Source organism: Phodopus roborovskii, unplaced genomic scaffold (assembly GCF_943737965.1).
Source record: "Phodopus roborovskii unplaced genomic scaffold, PHOROB, whole genome shotgun sequence".
NCBI classification, from domain to species: Eukaryota; Metazoa; Chordata; class Mammalia; order Rodentia; family Cricetidae; genus Phodopus; species Phodopus roborovskii.
In genome coordinates, this window is record NW_026125052.1 from 22499677 (window position 1) to 22517260 (window position 17584).

Genomic DNA, 17584 nt, shown 5'->3' on the forward strand with positions numbered 1-17584 from the left:
GCACTCTATGCACAGATTTGTCCAAACTTTACACAAATGGAATTGGCAATGGAAATTTTTTCTTTCTTTCTTTCTTTCTTTCTTTCTTTCTTTCTTCTCTTCCTTCCTTTCTTTCTCTCCCTTCCTCTCTCTCTTTTTTCCTTTCTTCCTCTCTCTCCTCCCTCCCTTCCTTTTTTTTTTTTTTTTCTTTTGGAGAGTCCTTTACTGAAAGACTGTGAGGGTTTTTGCTGCAATGAAGCATTGCCTAAAATTGTCACAGGAGAAGAATTCCAGGGGCTGGGTGAAGCAACAGATTAAGGCTGCTTCTCTCACAATGCCACTAGAGCCCTGTTCCTAAGGAACTTGGTCAGTCTGGCCATCCCCTCAGGATGTCTTGGGGGGCCCTCTATGAGGCACTCGGCTTCCGATAGGTGATATACGTCCCAGAGAGCCCACACCTGCATTTCAATTTCTCCTTAATTACTTCGGGCACCTTTGATTGACAGAACTGGGTCTCTAGGATGCAAACCCAGTATATAAACTGCAACATCCAGGAAATAAAAGATTTGGCTGTGGATGGCTCTTGGAAACTTTGACCCAGGAGTCAATTTGGTTATAATTCAGGGGTGGCTAGTCAAGAAACCCTGGAGAAGCCATGGGCATGGTGCCAGATGCATTTAAGAATAAAGAGATGAGACACCATCAGTGTGGAAGAGACCTGTGTACCCATTCATATGTCTAGAACCTGGCCCAATGGTTTTCTTTCATTTATGCCTGCGGTATATGCCACCTCCCTGACACACAACACAACAGAAAATTTGGAAACCACAGGAGATAAGATAAATCACTCCTGGTTGCCGTGACTACCGCATTAACATTTTGGTGAACCTCCTTCCAATATTTTTCCCAGCATAATAAAACAGCCATCGCCACAATCCTATCTACTCTGCACCAGATGAGCTCTAAAGGTCCACAACTGTGAGGTTTCACACACTCAACTTGCTATTTAATATCATTCTCTTTGTGTTTAAGAACCTCCTAATCAAGGCAGAGTTAAAATAATACTTTTCTTTTCTTTTTTTAAATCTAGGAAATGCTACAAGAACTTTAAAAAGAGTGTCTCGTACAGGAAGCTTGCATGATTTAAATATGGCTGACCAGAAAGGGAAGAGGAGAAATTATTAGAAATAAAAAGGAAAACAAAGAGGGATGATAGACAGGAAAAAAGGGGGAGAGCCTGATATTTATGGGAGGAGGACCAAGCCTGGGAAGGTGGCTCAGTGGGTAGAGTACTTGCCATGCAAACCCCAAGACCCAAGCTTGATCGCTAGCACCCACACAAAAGCCTGGAGAGGTGGCAGGTGCCTGGCATCTCAGTGCTGGGGAGGAAAAGACAGGCAGATACTTGGGTTCTCTGGCCAGCTAGTTTTGCTAAATTGGAAGCTCTAAGTTCAATGAGAAACTCTGTCTCAGAAAAACAAGGTGGACACCTGACATTGCGTGATAGTCTCCACACACAAATTCATGCATGCACGAAAGAGCACACACATGGGCGGGGGTGGGCTGCACACAAAAAAGAACAGAGAACCAGGGGCAGTCAGGTATGTAAATGATGGGGATGATGGCTATGTTGGTACAGTGGCCCCCTACAAAGGAACCTTTGGGACACATCAAAGCTGTCACTCATGGAAAAAGGAGCTCACTAGTATGAGAAGAGGAGACAAACTCAGAGGCCAGAGGGCAACAGCCTTAGGGCCTGCCTCAGACTACAGGTTGTAAGTGATCATCAAGGTAGAAGAGAGCCCCTCTAAACCGTTAGGCCAGCGGGACCTCTCAGCCACCGGGCATCTGGCCTGGACTCATGTTCAGGAATCCTGGGGCTCCTTGGATTCAAAGACAACAAAAGCCATTTTTCATGCAAGAGGAGTCAGCCATCAGGAGGAATCAGAGCCCCTTTTGTATGACAAGCCAAACTGCTGAAGCGAGAAAATGTCTCGGGCAAGGGCTCAGATGCGAGCCCGGGACATCGTGCTCGCCTGGGGGACCCTTGCTGTCAATGTGCACTTGTTATAGGGGCTTTTCAGAGCGAGGCCGGAAGCAGCACAGGGTAGCCTCACCCCACACCCACAGCATCTTAATGATGAGCTGGTGGCATGGCCTTGGCTGGGCTGTGCCGCCTCTGGATGGGAGCCTGGGTGTCCTGAGATGTCCTGAGGGTGTCTTGAGGGGGGTGGTCTCAGTTTTTTTCCTTGCCCATGGTATAGATGAGAAGCAAGGCATGCAGAGGCCCTGGGGTATAAACACTAAAGAATTCTGTTTCTAAGACCCATGCTTACTCTTGGCTATCATACAATCTCCAGGTGCTGGGCATCCTTCATGATAGCAAAGGAGATGCAGATGTTTCATGGCCACAATTCCAGCTCCACGCCAAGCCCTGGACTGTCCACTCCTGCCAGAAAATGAGCAAGGTAGGGATTGCTACCAACCCATTTTACCGAGAAAGCAACTGAGTCTCAGAGAAGGTGGAATGATTGGCTTAGGGTTTCCTAGGCAGGAGGAGGCAGTCTGGATTCAAAACCTTACTTAGACCAGGTCTGGCTTTGCCTCACTGCCTTGCTGCTCTCTATGAAGCCAATTACAAGAGTACTGTTTAGTCCAGGCTCATTGTATGACATGCACTCCAGAATCAGATGGGATGTGTTTGTAGGCTTTTTGGAATCACAGTGCCTAGCCTAAAGTCAGGCACTCAGCAGGGCCCCTGCAAGTGCTTGTTAGTGGTGGTTTCCCTCCGAGGCAGGCCCTGATCCTGATGGGAGGAACGTCCTGGTGGCAGCTCTTAGAAAAAATGCTAGAGAAGTGAGTTCTAGCTTTCACTCCCACCTCAGCCTCTAAGCAGCAGCCATCTCTACGACCCTCTTCCCCCAGCACCAGTTTTTCTGTATCGCAGAGTCTCCCTGAAGCAGAGCAGGTTGCTCAGGTTCACTGTTGGCATTTGCTCAGTCTTCTCATCCGGAAGTGGTTGGAGGCTGGGGAGCTGGCTGAGTAGAGCTTGTCATACAAGTGTAAGGACTGAGTTTGGATCCACAGATCCCACCTAAGTGTGGGTTGGGTAAGGCTGAAATCCCAGCCTAGAAAGGAAGGGGCCGAGGATCCTCAGGGCAATCTGGCTAATAAGACTAAGCATGTAAGCAGGCCCGGAGTCTGATGGAGGGAGCCTGCCGCAGTGAAAAAGGTGGAGGAGTGGTGAGGATGATTCCCAATAGCAAACTCAGGGCCTTCGCATAGTGTGTGCCTGGAGTCCCACTCCCTCGCCACGAGAAAATGGGTGTTTCTCTCTCTTCTCGCCCCTCTTCCCAGCACAAGAGTCGTTGTAGTCCAGGCAGTCCGTGAACTTTCTAAGCAGCTGAGGGTGACCTTGAACTGGTCCTGATCCTGACTCCATCTCTCCCAAGTACTGGAATTACAGATGTGCACCACTACATCTGGTCTGTGGTCTCTGCTGACAATGAAACCTAGGGCTTTGTGCACTTTACCAAATGAGCTATATCTTTGGTCCCGAAATATGTTTTTCTCTACCCATTTTGATGCCAAATTTCCTAGATGTCTCTCCCCCTTTTTTGTCCAAACCAGGAATGCCAACCTTTAAGAATCCCAACAGCACTTTTTGTATGGTAGTTTACTATCTACAGCGAAAGTTTACCGCCAGGTATCTCAGCCAGACTTTTAGTTCTGAAGTGTGACTGCCACCCTGAGATCATCAGGACTTCCACAGCTATAGCCCTGGGCCATGGCTGTCTCAAACCAAGGAAAGGAGAGGTCTTGAGCCAGGCACATAGTGAAGCTGAGTTCTCTTCTCCCCAGTCAGCCCTGGAGAACAGCTCTTCTGTGGATTTCCTGGGCTGAGCCACTACAAGCTTCCTCAGGTCTTCTATTTCTGAACCACATGTCCCCGAACTGCCATCCATCACGGTCAGTGGGTCAGGTGGGTCTCTTCAGTCTTTGGAACACACTCCTCTTCTTGGACATCCAACAGCTACTGGCCTCCCTCAGACCAGCATCCTGGCTTCGGTTCTCATCATTTCAACTCAGGGACAGTCTTGGTGGCCTCGTAGCTTCAGTCCATCTCTGCTCCACAGGAGAAGTGAACCCAAAAAACCCACTTGATGGTTGCCTACTATATGTAAGCCTCAAGCTTGGCAGTGACTAACACCGTGTGTGTGTGTGTGTGTGTGTGTGTGTGTGTGTGTGTGTGTGCGTGTGTGTGCGTGTGCGTGCGTGTGTGTGTGTGTGTGTGTGTGTGTGTGTGTGTGTGTATGGTGTGTGTAGGGGTTAGGGGTGCTGTGCATCCCATAGCACAATCATGGAGGTCCAGGAGACAACTAGAAGGAGTTGATTCGTCTGTGAATCAGGTATTAAACTCAGGTAGACAACAGGTGCCTCTACCCACTGAGTCATCTCACTGGCCCATAGCTTAGTGACTCTTAATGAACTGGTCCAGCTCCTTTCCCAGACATCACCTTATGGTTCTCCCAGCCTTCTGGGCACCAAGTGTGGGCAGAGCAGGGCTCCCCAGGGAAAATCCCATTTGATCTTTGTGGCTAGTCTATGACATGGGGACTGTTTAACATTCATACCCCCATTTCTCAGATGAGAAAACAGAGACTCAGAGAAACAAAGGAATGTGTCCAAGTAGACTGGAGCAAGATTCCAACACAGGCCTCTCTGACTGCCTCTAACCTCTCCTCCAATTAAGCATCAGCTGGTTCACTTGGGACTCTGGGAAATGTCAGAGCTGGACAGGGTTAGAGATAGAAACATAGGGCTGAGCCTGGCTTTTTCACAAGTGGGAGTGTTCTCACTGGAGGGAGCTGGGGAGTGATGTGATCTGACTGATAGCTAGGCAGGATCTTTGTGGCTGCATGCAGAGAGTAAAAATAGGGCTGATACAGGTATCTAGGTGAAGATGCAGGCAGGCTGAGCAGCCCCACACAGAGGAGAAGTGGCTGGGGAAGGAGGTAGAAGCTGTGTTCTAGAGGTAGCCCAGACGACTAGCAAATATCAGGAAAAAGGCTCTACCCTGTCTCTGCAGTGGCTAATGCCAAGCTGGCACAAGGCAGAGCCCCTGAAATTTTTGATGGAGGCTGATGACAACCCATGGGAGAGGGAAGGGAGACTCCTCCAGTTGGCACACAGCTTGTCCCACACCTTATGTGTGAGGATCTCATGTGCAAGCCTTTCCCTGTCAAGGTGTGTTGGAGATGGGGAGAGGCAAGCTCAGAGTGTTTCCAAGAAAAGGGTTCTAAAGTCTTGCTTCCTGCCTCTATGGGGGCATGGCCACCATCACAGGCCTTCCCAAGTCTCTTCATACTGCGTGTCTGCATGCTGCTGGAGGGGGCAAGGTTAGAGAGAGGAAGAGGAAGGGAAGCTAGAAAGAAGGGAAGCTGCAGGGGGAGGGAGACAGAGGAGGGAGGGAGCATGGAGGCGAGGGTGAGTATCATTCCCCAATCTGATGACTGAGCAATTCAAAGAAAGAGGCTCAAGAGGTTAGCGGATCAGCTGAAGAGTGTTCAGATGTCCACAACTCCGCTGACCCTCTGCAATGGTCTCACATCCTGGGACCCAGCCATTCTTTATCTGTCCCCATCCCTGACACTGGGAATCACAGCTGAGTTTGGCTCTAGGCAGGAGGACGGATGCACCAAAGCATCCTTAGCTTTAGCCCAGATGTTGTCTTTTTATAGCTGGATATCAATGGCCACCCAGCTTCCTCCTCAGCCATCAATTTGGGGGCTCTCAGTAGCCCTGTGGAGCTCTGTCTCCCAGTCTCTCAGAGCAACGAGCCAGCATGGATGAGCTCCACTAGGGGAGGCTCAGCCTCCTCCATCCCCACACCCTGGAGCCTGGAAGCTGACTAGGTAATCTGCCCAGGTTAGCTGCAACATCTGGAAGATCTATTTGTGCTCTGAAGACTTCCAAAGTTCTGGAATGATGGAAATGGCAAAAAAATAAAAGGACATGTTTCAAATGACGACAAGGTGCCAGGCACAAGGAAGGGCCTTTTGCATGTTTTGTAGACTAATATTAAAACAACCCAGGAGCCGATCTCACATTTGGAGACACAGCTGACGAGTGAGAGTTTGGACTTGAAGCCAGATCTCAGTGACTTCAGTGTTATCGCCACTTCTGTGTGGACTGATGTGGGGAGAAAGGGCTAGCTGTGATGAGCATTTGGATCTTGCCTCTGTCCCTGACAGCTAGGAAGGAAAAGGCTCCTGGCAGGTGAGGCAGGCAGGCTGACAAGTTTTACTTCTTTCCTAGGCTCTGTGTGGAACTCTGCTGGGTTAAGGAACTTACTGGCCCTTTGGCTTTTTTTTTTTTTTTTTTTTTTTTTTTTTTGCAGAGATGAGGCAGCAATGGAGAGGGTAGCAAGGATGAACATCATTTGCAGCAGGCGTGGTGGTGTTTATCTGTAATTCCAGCACCTGGGAGGCTGAGGAGGAAGGGCTGCAAGGGTGCCTGGGCTGTGCAGTGAGACCATCTTAAGGAACCAAAACAGGCTGGGGATTGTAGCTCCGAGGTAGGGTGTTTGCCTATCATGTGCGCCACCCTGAGTTCAAACCTCAGTATTGTCAAAAGAAAAAAAAAAAAAAAAGCTCCAGGTACCCAAGTAACACTGGGCGTGGCTGAGATTCCCCTCTGCTACCTGGAAGCCAGGAGAGAGAGAGAGAGAGAGAGAGAGAGAGAGAGAGAGAGAGAGAGAGAGAGAGAGAGAGAGAGAGAGACCGACCCTGGGGTCTGGGAGGGACAGCACTGTCTGTGAATTACACAGGCCCTTGAGCTACACTGGGAGGGTCTGCTGTGTATGTTGGAGGCTGTCACCTAAGTCCCTGCCCTGCCTGGTTAGAATCACAGGGCTTACTCCTTGGGGCTGCCTGCAGGGGCCTGAGACAGCAGCCTCTTACAAACTATGTACCGGGAATCCCTACTCTGTCTGTTTGCCGATTGCTCTCCCATTCACTGCTCTACTATCCTATTGCAGTGAGACCTGGTTTCAAAACATAAATAAATAAACACATGGCTAAGGATGTAACTATTTGGTAAAGCAGTTGCTAGTAAGTGTGGGGCTCCGGTACCATAAACAAACAAACATAAAACAAAAACAAAAAACAAGCACACACACACACACACACACACACACACACACACACACACACAATTAGGGATGGGGACTTGTGGGTGGAGCGGGGGAAGGTGTCCTCCTGGGAGAATGGAGCGGATGTGTTCCTTTTTGGAGGTGTCCCAAGAGTGACTCCTGCATGCATACCAGGAGAAGGTCCTTATGAGGTGTGGTGGAGAACAGGGGGTTCCACAGTAGAAGGGATGCACTGAGGCCTGGGGCCTCACAGCAGTGAATTTCCCAGTGGCTCTGCCTTTATGGTTATACCCTTATGAATATGCTCATGTGGCTGCTTATTGCCCAGGGGGAAACTGTGCTGGGGTCAGACCCCAGCACAGCACAGCTGGTCTAAGACAACACTCTGCTGTTAACCCCTCATCACTGTCATGTGACCTTGTGCAAGTCACTCTGCTTTTGCTGGTCCTGGGTTTCCTTTGCCGGTGGTGTTTGAGGGCTGAGCTCCATCAGCAGTTCCCAGGCCGCCTGAGGCCTCGTGCTGGGGTGGCATAGGCAGGTGAGCCTTGCTATTAATAAAGGAAGGAGCTGGGCACTTAAACAGATGCCAGGTCACACATTAGTAGACTCCTTGCTTGAGTTCCCTGTGTCTCTGAAGGTTAGAGAATGGGGCATGGCTTCTATCTGGGATCAGGCCCGCCTGCCTCCACCCCAAGGCCATCAGACTAAATAACGCTTCCCCTGGACCAGTGGGACATGGTGACATCTGAAGGCACTTTGAATGGTCACAACTGGAGGAGATATGCTACTGGCTTCTAGTGTTTCAAGGCTGGGACACAGTTAAAGATCCTACAACACAGGACAGTCACATAACAGTGACAGGGTGCCCAGGTTTAAAACCCCTGCTTAGCTGTGAGCCACTGGTGGCATTGACCTTGGGCCTGGTTAGATATCATAGGCTCCCTCCTGTGAGGTTCCATGGAAAGCTTCCGGCAATGCTTATTGTGAACATGGAGGTTCCTGATGTCAAAAACCTGAGCGAGCCCCGGATCTGATTTCCTATAATTTCTCCTTTCTTCAGTCTTCCCCTGTGGGACGTGGTACCATCATCACCCAGTCAGCTGTGAAGCATCAGATCTGGGCAGTAACGTTGACTCTTCATCTTCTCTCTACTGTCCTCCATACCTCCTATCTCTGTAGCTGCCATCTGGCCCCAGGACTCTAGTGTGGCCACCTAGTGTAGCCAGGGTCCAGCTGGGTCTCCTATGGGCCTCTGAGCCTTCTGCGATCCCCCTCCTCCACATAAAGCTAGAGGATCCAAATTGTCACAGCCAAGTATGTTTGTGGTGGTGGACACCTGTAATCCCAGCACTTGAGGCTCAGGGTTCAAGGTCAACCCTGACTACATATAGAGTTCCTGGACCTTGTCTCAGGAAAAATCAGGAAGAAAAACACTTTTTTAAAAAAAGCCATTGGATACCTCTTCACCCAGCCCAACTAATAGCAACAACCCCAGCAAAAGAAGGAGGGGCCCCTAACCCTGACCTTGAGCCTACCTGGGCCACCCTCCCTGGGCCACCCTCCGTCCACCTTGCTGATCTGCCTTCATCCACATCGGGTTAGGTTCAGCTGTGACTGGATTGCAGTCTCTCCCAGGACATCCATTCCCTGATTCCAGCTTGGGGGGGGGCACATGACACAGACCTGTCAACCACTCCATTAGAATGTGTGCCCTGCTTGCAGCAAGGACCCAGGGTCTCCCAGGCCTGAGGAGACTGGGTGTTTAGTGACCTTGTACGGAAAGGATGAATGAATGAGTGAGTGAATGAAGTGTGCCAAAAGGCGGGCAGCTTACACTATAGGCAGGTGTGTCTTAGTACAGCACAGCTGAGGTATTCTGAAGGAGTTTAAAGCTCCTGTCTCTGACAGAAGCGCTCAGAGCTTCACCCAACCTGCAAGCTAAGCCTGGTGCTCTAGAAGGTTCCAGATCAGCTGGATCCCATGTGTCAGATCAGTAGCAGAGGCCATGCAGTCTGTCCTCCTCACACTGAGCGACTCCAGCTTGGCTGTGTTGGTCATTGCCTTCTACATTTCTGAGACCCTGGGTCCTAGCACCAGAGGCCTGGTTCCCGCTCTGCCTTTCGGTGACCGCTTGCTTCCCGAAGTCCTCAGAAACTGAGCTACCTGGGAAAACTGACACAAGAGATGGATTGTAGTCTGCGGATTGCACTGTGAATGCCCGTGACACCGTTTCTCCATAGCCAGGTGCACCCAGATGAACAGCTTTTCCTTACTAATGAAAAGAAGCTGGTGCTTCCCTCAAGAAGAGTCAAAGAAGGAGCTTGGGCTCCAGCTCAGTTGGGTATTTGTTCAGCATGCACAAAGTCCTGGGTTCAATCCCCAGCACCGACCGGCATAAACTCGTCTGTGATGTAAACTTGTCTGTAATCCCAGCACTGAGGAAGTAGAGGCAAGACAAAGGAGTTAAAAGTCATCTCAGTGTGCTGAGTTCAAGGCCAGCCTGAGCTACATAATACCCTGGTGTGAGACAGAGAGAGAGGTGACAGAAAAACTGAGCCCATCCGGCATTATCAGCAAGTAGATATGAGAGAGGGAACCTCCAAATGACTGGGGAGTGAATGCCAGCTGCTTGGGGGGACAGGAAAGACAAGCACTCTTGTTGTGGCCTAGCTGCTGAGTGCCCCCAAATTCATAAGGTGGTCCCCAAATCTTCGATGTGAACAGCGGTACACGCAGATGGGACATTTAGATGAGACCACAGGGGAGGGTTCTCTTAGAAGGGATTGCACAGACAGCTTCCTCCTTCCATTATGTGAATGCTCCAGGGCAAGCATCCATCAACAGGCCCAGAAGAGCATCCCACCCAAACCAGGAGCCAGCCTCGCTCCGTTGGTCTTCCTGACCCCCAGGACCAATGGGAAGGAAATGCCTATGGTTTAAACGGCCCCGCCTCTCATACTTTCAATCATTCTTTTAGGTCAGCTGCCCTTTCCCAAGCCTGAGTGGTTTTACATAAAGCGGCTGGAAGATGGAGTACCTACACTGAAGCTGACGTGGGCTGGGAAAGGCAAGCCTGATGCAGGGGCTCCATCCATCTTCAACCTCAGCTTCTCCACCCCTAAAAGTCAGGGAATGAATATTTACCCGAAAGTGCTGTTGGCAATTACACCCGCCTATGAGAGTCTTCCGTAAGTGATGACTGTGATTAACACCAACGGCCCCAGGGGACCAGAAGGTGGCAATTCAAAACAGTAGCTATGGAGAGCCTGCTGTGGCCACTACCACCCACCTCAGCCACACTGGATGGGCTGTCTATGGGTTAGTGCAAGTTAAAGAAAAACAAACATCAAAGGCGACTGTCCCGGCTCTATGCAGGGCCTTGCAGCTGCTGTGGCAAAGCAATCATTTGGATGCAGGCTCTCTGAGTGGTCTGGTTCATCCCAGAGTGTGGTGTGAAGGCCCACTTCCCAGCGCACCTACCGCGAAAGAACTCGAGGTATATGAAGATTATACACCCCTCCTACCTGTGGGCAGGTGGGCAGGGCTTAGGATAGCTGGAGCTTCTGGAGCAGGCATCCTAGCTATCCTCCCCCCCCACACACACACAGGGTACAGTGCACACACACACACACACACACACACACTTGTGTGTCACTGTGGGGATGAAGGCTGGGGACGCTAGTATGAAAAGCAAAGGATCGCCTTTTCTCCCAGTGCCCAGCACTGAGCTTGCACAGATCAGGCACGAGAGCCCCACCACCGATGTCAAGACTGTCTTGTTAAGGTTCTGACAGAATCGTGAGTGTATTGGAGGCAGCTTCATCTGTGGGTGATGTTGTGGGGGAAGCGTGGGGAGGGAAAGTGTGCTGTTCAGGCTCAACTTCACTCTGATGCTAACGCCCAGTCTCTCGGGGGTCTGTGTGCGCTTTGGGGTGCATTATGGGTGTGGAGCCTTGGCCCATGGTTCTACGCTGGCGCGTCTGGACCCAGAGCCATCTTCTCCCTCCGCACCCAAAGAGTGCTTCTGTCTCTGAGCAGGACGTGATCTGCACCTTCTACATTCCAACGTGACAAGGAACTAAATAACCATTCATTGATGATGCCTGGGACAGAAATGACATTGTTTCCCCTTCCCTCTGTCCCTGGCCTCAGCCAGAGATAGACAAAGAGATGCACAGTGGGGTGAGGAGGGCAGAAGTGTGTCTGCTAGTCCGTGGAAGGAGGGAGGGGAGAGGGAGAGGGAGAGACAAGAGTGTGTTACGCAATTTATGCATCGGTTGTACATTCTCGCTTCCAAATGCCTTCCTGCCAGCCACCCAGCCTTAGTGCTGGGCTCCACTGAGTAGCCAAATACTTGGTTCTATTTTTAATGGGCAACCCAGAAGCTGCTGGGGAAAGGGCAGGGTAACATGGCGGGAAGGGCTTTGTAGAGATAGAGGCTCAAATCTAGCCTGGCTGCCTCCTGCCTGGGTGCTCCTGGGCAAGTTCCAGAACTGTTCTCTCTTGCCTGCACATGTGGGTGAAGGCAGCGCCTCACAAGGCTGCGGGGGCCTGCTGGGGAGCACTGAGCACCCGAGTCTTCTGACATTTGTCCAGTGGACGGTCGGGTGGGTGGAGGGGATGCTGTTTGGTGGGTGGAGGGAGGCTGGGGCAAGGCCAGGCCTGCTGGAGCTGGACACAGCAGTTGCCCCTCTCAGATGTCTCTGTGGACACCTCAGCACAGAGGGTTGAACTTTCTAGGTCTAACATGCATAGGACACACACAGGAAATGGAGTCTAACGTGCACAGGACACATGCAAGGAGTGGGGCGGGCTGTTGGTTGCCAGCAGACCCACCAGAGTCCTCGAGCTCTTTATTCACTGTCGGCTGTGAAGTCGTGCATTTTAGCCCAAAGGGTTCACTCTTTAATATCTTCCACCTCATAATTCACATGGCGTGTGTGTGTGTGTGTGTGTGTGTGTGTGTGTGTGTGTGTGTGGTGCACATGTCATGCTTGTGTGTGGTGCAGAAGTCATTCTTGTGTGTATGTGTGGTATAAATGTCAGGTGTCTCTGTGTGTGTCTGTATGGTGCAGATATCTTGCTTGTGTGTGTGTGTGTGTGTGTGTGTGTGTGTCTGTTGCAGATGTCAAGCTTGTGTGCATGTGGAGGGTGTGGTGTATGATGCAGATGTCATGCCTGTGTGTGTGGAGGGGGGGCTGCTGCTAGAAACAGGAAAAAATAGTGCATTTTACCCACCAAAACTAACACAGAAGTAGCAACCTCTGAAACACCTCTTGGTATCCTTAGGGAGTGGCCTGAGGTTAACTGCACTGCCTTGGTCTCGGCCCCTGGCCACCACATGCGGGCTGGCATCACAGGAGGCATCCGTGGCTCTGGGAGCTGTCAGCTTCCATGCTGTGTTCTTATGAGATAAGTGGCAGCTCCCGCCCAGTTATGGATTTAAGCATTGGAATCCTGAACTAACTCTCAGGCGATTGGTCTCAGGAGGCTGTTCTGGCCGTGGGAGGCAGATACAGCCCCTCCCTGTCCCTCAGCACCCCCTGAGCTTTGGGGAATAACAGAGGCAGCCCAGTTCTTCCCATGAAGTCCCCCAGATGGCTCTCTCTGCCAGGCAAGCCAGCTGCCCTGATCAGCTCCGGGCTCTCTTGATGAACAGTGAGTTCAAACGGCTCCAGGCAGCTGGCAAGATGCTAAGTGCAGCATCAATCCTAATTAGGATGAGGAATTAATACAGAAGGCATTGGAGTCACCATGCAGGCCAGGCTTGACGGCGGCATTCAAGTTTCCCCTGGGAAACAGGAAGGTCCCAGCTCCGTGGGGTTCTTGGGGGTGGGGGGGGTGATGGTGGCATGATTCCCTATGCCACACATGGCATCCAGTGGAGCCTGTGAGGTAGAACATAGCCCCGCAGCCCTTGTTCCCTGTCTGTCTAACTCCGGTGCTGTGGCAGGTAGTGACGTGAGTACATTCTCCAGATGAGGAGTAGGTGTTCACGATCTGAGCAACTGCATACCCAAAATGATGTTTTTCAGAAGAAACGAGGGGGTGTCATCGCGGGCCCACTGGCTCCTTTGTGAGGCGTGCTTCCCCCTTAACTATTAATCTCACACTTCTGTCATCCACGGACTGCTCAGAGCCCTGGCATGGAGCTCCAGAGTGCAAAAGCAGCCCTGATTTGGAGTCGGTGTTGGGGACAAAGGTGGATGGGAGTCCGGGGTCTAGCGGGGACAGCGGGGGGGGGGGGAGCATCGCGGAGCAGACAACCTCACAAAGCCTCCTTTCAGATGGCTCCAAACGTGGCCAGGAAGGGCCCTCTTTCTAACAGCCGGTCCCCAACCTCCTGTCACTTGCTACCACACTTAGCGGAAGGGGCTGTAGCGGAAGGGGTTGTAGCTGCAGTAAAAGGATAGAAGAATTTCCTCAACCACCCAGGGGCGGAGTGAACACAAGACAAAAGGTGATGGGAAAGAAAGAGGAAACACTATCTAGGGATTTTTGGAAAATTAAAGCTATGATCGCCAACTCCCGTTCTGTCCCTAATCTCGGAGCCAAGACCAAGCAGTGGATCAGACAACAACCTGGCAGACAGAACCAGACCGCCCCTCTGTAGACACCTGTTAGTTCGAGTTTCACAGTTGGGCATGAGGGCGCCGGGAGGGCTAAGAAGCCGAAAGCATTTCAGACGTCAGAGGCATCTGGTGTGCGCTCCTGGAAGCTGTCCCCACAGTTCATGGAACCGGATCGCGACCTCTAGATTCATTTCCATCTCAGCACACCTCTCCAGCCTCGTTCTCTCCTACGCTAGGGGGTCTCAGAGCCCCGCCCTGCCCTGACAGGCCGACCACGCCCCTCCTAGCCCACTATGGGTCCGCGGACAGCCCTCCCCTCCCCTGTGTGGTTCCTGTAGCGGTCTCTTGCAGCCTTCGTACTGAGGGGCTGTGACCCCGGGCTCGCTGCTTCAGTTACGGGAGTCGCGGTGTGGCTCCCTTCTGGTCCACATCGCGCAAGGAGGTGTGAGTCTGTGGCCTCGTGGAATATGAGAAGGGTGTCCGGCATAAGGTACCCCGGACCCACTTGGGACCCAACCTGTACCCCGCCTTCACTCCCTCAGTAAGGGGCTTGGAGAGAGCACCTAGATGCCACGGGGCTCCCCGCCCCCGGCCGGCCCCGCCCCAGGATGGCCAGTTCCCATAGCAATCGCACAGACACCGGTTGCCAAGCAACCCCTCCCCCTCCTCCCGCGTCCGCTCCCCCACAACCCTAGACTCCTCCCGCCCCCACGCCAGCCTCCACCTCCCCCAGGGGCGCCGGCGAGGCCCCTGGGGATCGCTCCGCTCTCGGGCTGCGCGCGTGTGCGTGAGTTTCCGTGTGTTTCATTGTGTCTGTGCGCGAGGGGGTGTGCGCGTGCGACCCGAGAGTTTGTGGGATCAGTGTGTTGGGGAGGTCCCCAGCCTGGAGGGACCGGAGGCTCTGGCACCCATGTCCACTCGGGGACCCACCCTCCCGGCTTTAGGTTCTTTGTGTCTCTCGTGGAGCCAGCGCCGCGCCCACCCCTCCCCCGGCCCGCTGCCCGGGGCAGTGTGTGCGTGTGCATATGTGCGTGTATGTGCGTGCGCTGGGGGGCAGGGGGGTCATACCTTCGATGCAACACACCCTCCACAGTCCCGAGTGGGTGAGGTCGCCGCGGGCGCGGCGGGGCGGGGGCCCGTCGTCCATGGTCAGGTTGGTGCCGTTGCAGATGTGCGCGCTGGAGTACAGCCAGTAGTCGGTGCCGATGGCGATGGCCATGAGCGAGAAGGCAGCGAAGGCTCCGGCCGTGGTCAGCAGCATCTGCAGCCCGCGGTCGCATCGCACCATGGTGGGCGCCTCATAGTCCGCCGCCCGCCGGCCCGGCCCGCCGCGCCCGCCCGCCCTCCTCCCTCGGCGCGCAGCTCCGGGGGCGCCAGGGGCTGGGGGGCCGAGGGCCGGGGGGCGGCGCCGCGCTGCGCGCTCCGACCCCGCGCCCCGGGCGTGCCTGCGCTCGGGCTGCGCCGGGCTCAAACTCCGAGGCGCGGCAGCGAGTGAGGGCTGCGCGGGCTACGCGGGCCGCCGGGCGGGCTGGCGGCGGCGGCGGCGGCAGCGGCGGCGGCCGGGGGCTCCTCCCTCTCGGCCCGCCTTCCCCTCCGCGCTCGGCCCGCGCCCTCCGCGCCTCCACCCACCGCCCGCCCGCCGCGCTCTCTCGGCGCCGCCCCTCCGCCTCGGGCCCCGCGCTCGCACTCCCCCGGCCGGGGTTTCCCCTCCCCCCCACTCCCCTCCCCGCGCTCACGCGCGCTCTCTTTCTCTCCCAGGCTTCATTCACATTATTAGAGCGAAGGAAGCCGAGGGAAAGGTTGGTTCCCTGGAAGGACCCCGGGGAAGCCGCGTCTCTAGTTGCCCCTCTTCCCAACCCCCGGGATTCTGCAATCTGTGGAATGGGGAGTGTGTTCCTTTTCCTCCTTCCCCACAGCCAAGTGCCTGGTCCTGGCTGTGAAGGTCTAGGCACGGCTTTAGAGTGAGACACCAGGATTCTAAAAGCCCCAGATGTGGGTCACAGACCGGAGGCATTCTTTACCGGCCAAGCCGGACGGACGCATAACACCACCACCCCAACCCAGGCAGCCAAGGGGCTCAGAGGGGCGCTGGGAAACTCTGGACTTCCGAGGGGGACTGAGGACGTGACTCACACTGTCACCCTTCCATTGCTGGTAGAGGCAGGGACACCGCAACCGTATCAGAGTGGAGCAGCCTAATATTGCAGCCTCCAGCAGTTTCTTTCTCCTCTTAGCTCCTTCTCCGAACCTTTACTTTTTTCTGTGGTTGGCTCTGCTTCAGCTTAAAGGGCATTTCCTCAGCTCCCCTTAACAATGCCAGACTCTGCCTCAGGCCCGGTCCTGGAAGGGTCACAAGCTGAACACACTCCTTTTTCCTAGGAGCCACTCCAGGCTCCTTGTCAACACCCAGCCTCCCTCTCCCCCACAGGAGACCTGAAACCCACCCTGGAAGGCCAGGTGTTTCCTTGCTTCACACCCATATCCCTGTTGCATCCTTGGGGAGGTGGTATCCTGTGGACTGGTCTCCTGAACCCCTGGAAATTGAAACCCCTTGCAATTTTACTTCCCATGGTATCTTCCCAGCACTCCTCAGAGGATATTAATGACCCCAGGCTGGAATTGGTATGAGCGGCCCTGCTTGTCTAACATGTATGGTAAATAGTAGCAATGTGCAAATGTTTTCCCCTGGAAAGTCATCTTTTCCTGGGGGATGGGAATACAAATATAAAAAAAAAAAAAAAAAGAAAAAGAAAAAATTATGTAATAAGAAAGCGAGAGGACCAGGCTGGCTACCCTCATCAGCATTGCTGGCCCTTTTTTCTGCCCTTGAGAGTGTCTGTTCTGCCTCCCAAAGTTTCAAAGGACAAGGGCCACTGCTTTTTCTTCCCTTTAAAAATTTTACCATCACTTAGTCTGGCATTCCATACACAGCAGGTACCTGATATATGGCTGAATGGACCAGAAGGTACGTGATAGCATCTCCTGGCTCAGAACAAGGATGTCTCCAGTAGCCTCCACGATGAACTCGAGGTTCTGTGCTCTGAGAGAGGCGATTTTCAATCTCCTATTTGAAAGCAAATCTTTGTTTCAGAGCAAATCCTCAACAGAAGCCCAACACAAATGAACCTGTGGCGGGAGCCCTGTGACTTCTTTGCTCCTTGCAAACCTAAAGAACTACCTGCTCTCTGAGCAGATGATGTACTGAGTGTCTCCATACCTCCACACCATACCCTGCAGCTCCGAGAACCTCTGCCCTGCTAGAGTTCCATGAGACAAGGAGCTAGCTAGCTGCAGGGTTACACCGGGAGGCATACTGTAGCCTGCTCTGCTCAGAGCCTTCCTCTGGAACCTTGGAAGAAACCAATGCAGTGGCCTAATTGATGCTGGTGGGGTCAGGTGGGGAGAAGTAGACTTTCCCATATCTCTTCTTAGGTAGCTATGAGATGATGACCCATCCTCCAGGCAAGCAACCCTGAAGTCCCACAGGAGATGGGACAACAGTCTTTGGTCCCAGGATGCAAGTGGGACCATCTTTTGCACTACACCCACAGAGGAACATGGGGAGTGGGGAAGAGATTTGAGAAGGGACCTGGGCCTCAGATCAGTACCATCTTGAGTACTGAGCAGACTGATCTGGTTAAGCCACGCCCACCCGGGAGAAAGCTGCTTTTCCAGTCTGCCTTTCATAGTTGATTTGAGGGTCTCAGAAATATATATAGCCTTTATTGTGTGGGAAATAAGATTCCGGGACACGATATAGGCTGATTGATGTTTATTCAGGGAGAAATCACTTACATTAGAAACAGATGACTGCTACAGGTTCCTACTCCAAGGATGTTCCAGATGTTCTCTGCAATCTGACCAGGAAGTGAGAGAACAA

General features: G+C 53.0%; 1 protein-coding gene across 1 annotated transcript in view; it reads right to left on the minus strand.

Annotated features, from left to right (window-relative positions):
* The window catches only part of Cacng4 (calcium voltage-gated channel auxiliary subunit gamma 4), a 53027-nt gene extending 37794 nt beyond the window's left edge, over nucleotides 1-15233 (minus strand). Inside the window, exon 1 of the mRNA XM_051179538.1 lies at nucleotides 14773-15233. Within this exon, the coding sequence (XP_051035495.1) occupies nucleotides 14773-14992 (220 nt within the window). The 5' untranslated portion in view covers nucleotides 14993-15233. The remainder of the gene's footprint in view (nucleotides 1-14772) is intronic.
* Between the last annotated feature and the right edge of the window lie 2351 nt (nucleotides 15234-17584).